Source organism: Lampris incognitus, chromosome 6 (assembly GCF_029633865.1).
Source record: "Lampris incognitus isolate fLamInc1 chromosome 6, fLamInc1.hap2, whole genome shotgun sequence".
NCBI classification, from domain to species: Eukaryota; Metazoa; Chordata; class Actinopteri; order Lampriformes; family Lampridae; genus Lampris; species Lampris incognitus.
The window spans coordinates 67,000,404-67,008,746 of NC_079216.1; the positions used below are offsets into that span (position 1 = coordinate 67,000,404).

Genomic DNA, 8,343 nt, shown 5'->3' on the forward strand with positions numbered 1-8,343 from the left:
CGCTACGTCCCCCTGGTGGAACTCCTCACCGCTACGTTTACACCACGTTAGAAAAAGAGGATTTATTGTGTTAGCGCGACTAAAACTGGACTTTTAAAACACACGTAGACGTGTCGGTCCGGCTGAAGTCGGACTAAATGGGATGTGTGGAAGTGGGACCAACACACCCACACGACGCGGCTGGGGATGGATTTACTCTGGCATGTAACACGCTTCCGTCGGCTCCGAGCTGCCCATTGCCCGTCTCACAATGACGTCATCTATACTGGCAAAGGACGTTTTGTAGTCATTTCTGACTCATTCACAACATCAGCGTGCCACCAGCCCCTGCTCCGCCTGCAGGACCAATCACACACCGACATCCTCGCCTGCGCGCACGCACCCACGTGCACGTACACACACACACACACAACTATATATGCACGTACACACACACACACACACACACACACAGTCCTTTGACTATACACGCCCAGGAGCGCACCAGAATGAGTCATTTAATCAAGTGAAGCACCTGCATCGGCTGTGTCAGACGTTAACGCGCGGCTGAAACCGGAAGCGGATGATGCATGAGTCCGCTCACAGCGGGTGACTTGTGGTGATCTCAGGTTGTATCACGAACCCGTTATGATTTTTGGAACGTGGCCAAATGACGCAAGGGAATGAATGGTGCAGATCAGCAGACAGGACGGCCAGGGTACAAATGATGACCTGCATAAACATGACCTGTCAGTCATGTCAAACGTCAAGAGCGTTACTGTTTCTGTTGTCCCTGCTGACATGGCTGCTCTTGAGAATTACAAAGAGGGGGGGGGGCTCGCGGGGGGGGGGCTCGCAGACAGACAGAGAGAGAGAGGAGGACAGAGGGAGAGATGGAAGGTTTAAGCTAAAATGAATGTGTGTTTGCCATAAGCCTCTTAGCCCATCGTAACCAGCATCCTGGCCCCAACGGTACACAGCGTCCCCACCCCCACCCACTCCCCCATGCTGCCTCGCTCTCGCTGGCTTCCAGGACTCAGCATGTAGAAGTGGATTAAACACGGCCAGTAGCATGCTAGCTGAGCAGTAGCTGAGCAGAGGCATGCTAGCCGAGCAGTAGCATGCTAGCTGAGCAGTAGCTGAGCAGAGGCATGCTAGCCGAGCAGTAGCATGCTAGCTGAGCAGTAGCTGAGCAGAGGCATGCTAGCCGAGCAGTGGCATGCTAGCTGAGCAGTAGCTGAGCAGAGGCATGCTAGCCGAGCAGTAGCTGAGCAGTAGCACGCTAGCTGAGCAGTAGCTGAGCAGAGGCATGCTAGCCGAGCAGTAGCTGAGCAGTAGCATGCTAGCTGAGAGAGGACAAGGTCACCAGAGGAGAAAATGTGTGGGATGTTTACGGAAAATATTTTCTCTAATGCACCTTGGGTTGAACATATACTACAAGTCCTCCAACCCACGACCACATAGGTTGTATACCCACCCTCTAATATGACCCACAACAGCGTTTCCTAAATTAGCGCCCCTACCGACGCTAGAGGTCGCTTAACTTTAAAACGTAACTCCATCCATTATCTGAACCGCTTATCCTGCTCTCAGGGTGGCGGGGATGCTGGAGCCTATTCCAGCAGTTACTGGGCGACAGGCGGGGGAGACACCCTGGACAGGCGGCCAGGCCATCACAGCCCCCCCCCCCACACACACACACCTATAGGTCGTAATAAGCTGCTTGTATAAACGACCTATGGGGTCGTTTCTTGGTGGAGGACAGTCTCTGATTTTATGAATTTCCCAGTTCAAAAATGTGAGAGAGATATAAAAACTTTATTTTAAAGTAGGTATACATAGCCGCTGCCGACTCCATATTATCAATTTCTTGATGTAAAGATGGATAATGACTTGGCTTCCAAAGTACTGTAGCGATTTCGGGGGGGCAACCACAGGAACTGCCGCAGACGGGACGCGAACCCGTATCTCCCGCAGCGGGTTCGCGTCCCGGCTGCGGCAGTTCCTGTGGTTGCCCCCCGAATTCACTACATTGCCCCCTTCCTTCGGGATTCGCGTCCCCGCAAATTGCCACAGCCAGGACGCGAACCTGGGGCTCCCGCACCGCAAGCGACGACGTTAACCAGTCGACTAAAGGGTCCGACCCGTTAGCCAAGGGCCAGCGCGTCTACTGATCCATGCCCGTTACAGTATTTTCAATGCAATCGTCGTGATAGCGTCAGACTTTTTCAAAGGGAGGACATCTCTGGTTTTGGAATTAGCCTGTGTCATCTGTACTGCCAAGTATCCGCAGCCCAAATACCCCACCGTAGGACGTGTGGCGTTATGGACTCAGGAATCAGGACTCAGGAATTTGCCATTTCACTTCATGCACTTGCGTACATGAAATGAAGCGGCGTTTCCCCCAGCCCACAGCAGCACAACACAAAGACAACAACCCACCCAAAACTACAACAACACAAACACCCAAACTAACACACACATCCAAACTAAACAAAAAAACCACTGTCCAAGGGAACGAACGCCAGCCAGGAGGACTGTGGGAACCGCCGGTCTGCATGGGCTAGCAGTTAGCTTAGCCCGCCCCGCTTCCGCGTCCTGTCAGGCCGCCCTCGGCGTGTCCTCCTCAGGCGCAGCTCCAGGCAGGGGTCGTGGTCCCCGGGCCCACCGGACAAAGCACACCAAGCTCTCCCAGACAGACACCCTCGACACACCTCCCCGCACTCCTCACGAACAAAAACACCACAGTCAACGCCAGGCGAGGCCGCCGCCAGGCCGCCCCCGGTGTTATCGGAACCGCCGGTCTGCATGGGCTAGCAGACGTGGACAAAGACACTGCATGGACACCGGCACTGGGTGAGGCCGCCCCCGGTGTTATCAGAACCGCAGGTCTGCATGGGCTAGCAGATGTGGACAAAGACACCGGCACTGGGTGAGGCCGCCCTCGGTGTTATCGGAACCGCAGGTCTGCATGGGCTAGCAGATGTGGACAAAGACACTGCATGGACACCGGCACTGGGTGAGGCCGCCCCCGGTGTTATCGGAACCGCAGGTCTGCATGGGCTAGCAGACGTGGACAAAGACACCGGCACTGGGTGAGGCCACCCCCGGTGTTATCGGAACCGCAGGTCTGCATGGGCTAGCAGACGTGGACAAAGACACCGGCACTGGGTGAGGCCGCCCCCGGTGTTATCGGAACCGCAGGTCTGCATGGGCTAGCAGACGTGGACAAAGACACCGGCACTGGGTGAGGCCACCCCCGGTGTTATCGGAACCGCAGGTCTGCATGGGCTAGCAGACGTGGACAAAGACACCGGCACTGGGTGAGGCCGCCCCCGGTGTTATCGGAACCGCAGGTCTGCATGGGCTAACAGACGTGGACAAAGACACCGGCACTGGGTGAGGCCGCCCCCGGTGTTATCGGAACCGCCGGTCTGCATGGGCTAACAGACGTGGACAAAGACACCGGCACTGGGTGAGGCCACCCCTGGTGTTATCGGAACCGCAGGTCTGCATGGGCTAGCAGATGTGGACAAAGACACTGCATGGACACCGGCACTGGGTGAGGCCGCCGCAAATGGGAATTCGCGCTGCCATCTTCCAACACCGGAAGCGGAAGTAGGAATTATGGTATGTAGTCCACGTCCCTCCAGCCAACGTCTGCACACTGAATGGCCAAGTCACTCTAGCTATACCTTCAAAGACCCGAATGTATTTATTTATTTCTTTGTTTGTTTATTTATTTTGTATGAACTGTTCTGCTGATTTGTTGTGCCGTCACCCATGTCCTGTTTTCTCTGCTGCTGCTGCTGCGATGACCCACTTTCCGCCTTGGGATCAGTACAGTTTCATCCCGCACACTGCTGCGGCCGTTAGGCCATGGGACCAAACACTAGCCCCGTGGTAACGCCGCAGGTACGAGCCCGTCTGGAACACAGTCCATGAGGTCTCTACTCACATGCACGGCACCATGTCGGAGGAACACGGCCTCATGATGTCGTGTCCTGGCAACGGAGCTCTGAAGTGGTGGCGACGGTCTTGGCACCAGTGGATGGTGTCGTCTCTAAGCAAGGTGTGCAGGGCCAGTCCCCGTCAGGAGCTGGACCTGTCTGACATGCGCAGTTCCATCGCCCATTCAAGAGGGGGACTGCGCGCCAGTGCGCGGTGCGCATGGGGGACACACAGCAGCTCTCCGAGGGCTTACGTTGTATGCTGGCTTTTGAGGTTATGTAAGGCAGATTACTGCACACAAACACCACCAAACGACCAGCGGCTTCATCTGCGGATCTGTCCTCAAACACCCACGCACACGCACACGCACATCCACGCACGCACTCACGCACACACACAATAACAATGTACTGCCTGCCACATAAACTGGACTACATGCAACGGGCGTCGTCTGCTAAATATCAGTCTGTGGATGATCTGATTTACATATCATACCTCAGAGTAAATAATCAATAACTGCTCAAAGACAATAACAATAACAAACTCATGTATGCACACACGTGGGCGGCACGGTGGCGCGGCGGTCAGCGCTGTCGCGTCATAGCAAGAAGGTCCTGGGTTCGAGCTCCGGGGTTGTCCAACCTTGGGAGGTCGTCCCGGGTCCTTCCCGTGTGGAGTCTGCATGCTGTCCCCGTGTCTGCGTGGGGTTTCTCCGGGTGCTGCGGTTTCCCCCGCCATCAAAAAGACATGCATGTTAGGGTTGATGCTGCTGCCTGCGCCCCTGAGCAAGGCATGGCGAGATGAGCTGGGGTTGGTCCCCGGCCGCTGCACGGCAGCTGCCCACTGCACACAGCTAGGATGGGTTAAATGCAGAGGGGGGGGGGGGGATTTCCCCACGGGGATCAATGAGCAGTAAAATAAAATACAATAGAAACGGTTGAACAGCATGCTGGGAACTTCTGCAGCGGACACGTCCTTTACAACTAATACTGATCCCTTCCTTGTTTGAATCCGTAGGGGGAAACGGACCCCACCCCTTAACCGCCATAAAGTGGATTAGCCATCATGTCATCATGTACACGCTACGTTCCAGTGGCGGCTGGTGCTAAAAAAATTGGGGGGGGGGCGTTTACCTTGGTGCAGCCCACCTGACAGCTGCTTTAGTGTCCACACAGTCACCGAGTTATTAAGAAGGACCATGTGGCCTATAGAGTCTATCAGGGTTGGTAGACGGTGGATGATTGACAGTCGAGACGAGGCGTGGTGGTGGGTGTGAACATGATTGACAGCCACGAGAATCGTCCAATCACATTAGATCAGAAAACATTTAAACAATACCAATTCACTACCAATAAAAGTGGGGGTGTCTGGGGCAGCACAGAACAGCGCCCCCTGGAAAACCTGAAGAAACCAGTCAGACAGCAGCCTCGGGTCACCTGCTCGCCACAAGTTTGAGGGCTTACATAAGGTATGGTTTGGCCGGCGCCCCTCACCCAGGAAGTATATGTATTCAGACAGGAAGTATATGTATTCAGACAGGAAGTATATGTATTCAGACAGGAAGTATATGTATTCAGACAGGAAGTAATGTATTCAGACCGGAACCAACCAAACACCATTTGAACCAGTATTTAATGCTGCTGACAGGCGCTCACAGACTGAACAACACTTCTATTTCATCATTATTTGCATTATACAACTAAATGATATTTAACGTGTTTAAGTAGATTTCCATCTCTTGGTATTTGAAGGGGGCGGCGCCCCCAGTGCCCTGTACTGGCCAGCCGCCACTGCTACATCGCTGTTTTGGCACCAGGCTCTGTCTTGCAGGCCAGACTCAACATCTCAAGACAACGGCAAGTAGAATCAAGCAGGGATATTATTATTATTATTATTATTATTATTATTATTACTTGGCAGATACGAGGTGGATCTGGATCCAGGCAGGCCTGCATAAAATAAGCAGGTCATTAGTAAAATGTGGGCAGGGTTATGGTGTCATCACCTCTGTCGTAGTGAAACAAAGGACTTCCAGCACGAGCTCGGGAAGGTTCCGGGCAGCAGAGGGACGACGTGGCTCCGGATCTGCTCCACACTGACATCATTGGCATCCATGCAAAAGCAGAGGCTCGCTGATCTGATAGAAGCCTGCTGTGCCATGAAACCACGTGACTAAGTCCCAGACCAGTGTTTTGAAAAGTGGATTTGTAAGATTCACCCAGTTTGGATCAAATCGGTCGGGCTCTAACACGATTATGCCACTATTTATATGATTTCATCCCTGGCCAGGGATGAGGCCTGGGCCGGGGGTGAAAGGACCCCGGCCCTGTGATGGTCTGGCGGCCTGTCCAGGGTTTCTCCCCGCCTGCCGCCCAGTGCCGGCTGGGAATAGGCTCCAGAATCCCCGCGACCCTAATTAGGATAATGGATGGACGGATGGATGGATGGATCCCATGCTAATGTCGGGGGGGGGGGGCATCAAAGTGGGAGCAGTGGGTGCAAAGCCAGGTTCAGTTGTGTGAGCCACAAGTTTGCAGAGTGAAGCAACATGCAGACACCTGGATTAGCATTGCTGGTAGGAGCAGTAGCACTGATTAACACACTAGCAGCAGCAGCAGCAGCAGTTGGGGTAATGGCAGCATCATGTTGAATGAGAGCCAATTATCCATGGAGTCAGAGCCACACGTGGGTAGACTACTGTAAATCTACAGTCAGTTCAAACCTCCACATCCATCCATCCATCCATCCATCCATCCATCCATCCATCCATCCATCCATCCATCCATCCATCCATCCACCATCCGGACCGCCCGTCCTGCTCTCAGGGTCACGGGGATGCTGGAGCCTATCCCAGCACTCACTGGGCGACAGGTGGGGAGACACCCTGGACAGGCCGCCAGGCCATCACAGCCCCCCCCCAACCACCCACCACCACCACCACACACAGTGTAGTGTGGCCGAGTCACCTGACCTCCATGTCTTTGGACTGTGAGGGGAAACCGGAGCCCCCGGAGGAAACCCACACAGACACGGGGAGAACATGCAACCTCCACACAGAGGACGACCCGGGACGACCCCCAAGGTTGGACTACCCCGGGGCTCGAACCCAGGACCTTCTTGCTGTGAGGCGACCGCGCTGACCACTGCACCACCGTGCTGCCCACCTCTACATCTGGACTGATGTAAAACCTGATTATTCTAACACATGATACCACACCCAGGCTCAAACGCTCTGATCCACTGAACTAAAAGTCCTACCAACCTTGGAGGTAAACCTGCGCCTCACCCGCGTCTCCTAAACAACCAGCCAGCCAACCAACCAGCCAGCCAAACAACCAGCCAGCCAGCCAGCCAGCCAGCCAGCCAGCACCGAGCCGGGCTGATGCGTTGTGGTTACTGTGGACGGTGTAGTCATGAAATAACCAAGACACACTTCCAACATGTGTTGGTTTTAACAGTGGGTTCGGGTTGCTCGCACGCGTCACGGTCCAGATGGTGCCGGGCTCTCCACAGGGCGTGGGCCTCCGCTCGGAGACTGCGCAAAGACGGTGCAACTGACGTGACCATTTAAAAGTCCATCATCAGCCCCCACGGTGACCCACTCACACCACTGTGTGTCCGCGAAACGCGTCTCTGTCAACGACTGCACCGAGGCTGACACACGCACACGCACACGCACGCACACGCACACACGCACAAACAAACGACGGCCCCTGGCCACGAGCCCTGTAGGACGACGTGGTGCGCTGCGCCAGGCGGCTGCAGGACGCCACACGGACCGTAGCAGGCCCACAACACCTCGTCTGTCCCCGTTTTGCTGCAGTCTTCCCAACACCAAATCACACATTTCCGGTGCCCCGCCCTCCGCCTGCCCGGTGGCCGCACGCGGGACCATGCACGTACGTGTCCTCCGTCGGGATGTCGGAGCGCTCACCTGCAGCCGGGAGGAGAGAGGGAGTGGAAGGTGGAGAGGGAAAACATCTCGGCCCTGTCCGCCATCTTCTTCTTGCAGGAGCGACTCGAAGCGACTGCAGGAAATCACGGGAGGGAGGCGCCGTCCATCCACGGGCGGAGGGCGGAGAGAGCGGAGGCACGCGCGGGCAGCAGCGGTTTGCTTCTCCCCCACCCCCTGTGTTCCGACGCCCCTGGGCCCGCAACCGAACGCAGACGGACGAGCGCGCACGGCACCGTCAGCTCCGCTCCGAGCCGTCCGCCGTGCAGCAGAGGACCGGGGGGGGGAGGGAGAGGGAGGGAGGGGGGGCACCGGGGTATCAAATTAAAGAGAACGCGCGACCACGCGAACAAAAACAGGAAGCCCTCTTCACCCAATACATCCGAGATCACGCGCACAGCCGCAGGTTCTGGTTCTGGTTTTGGGGTTTTGTTTTCTTGCCTCTCCAAATGTCCGCTGCT

At 55.6% G+C, this 8,343-nt stretch overlaps 1 protein-coding gene across 1 annotated transcript in view; it reads right to left on the minus strand.

Moving 5' to 3' along the window:
* mapk8ip2 (mitogen-activated protein kinase 8 interacting protein 2) overlaps positions 1-8,084 on the minus strand; it is a 57,272-nt gene extending 49,188 nt beyond the window's left edge. The window contains exon 1 of the mRNA XM_056281531.1: positions 7,865-8,084. Coding sequence (XP_056137506.1) covers positions 7,865-7,929 — 65 coding nt within the window. The 5' untranslated portion in view covers positions 7,930-8,084. The remainder of the gene's footprint in view (positions 1-7,864) is intronic.
* Positions 8,085-8,343: the final 259 nt, after the last annotated feature.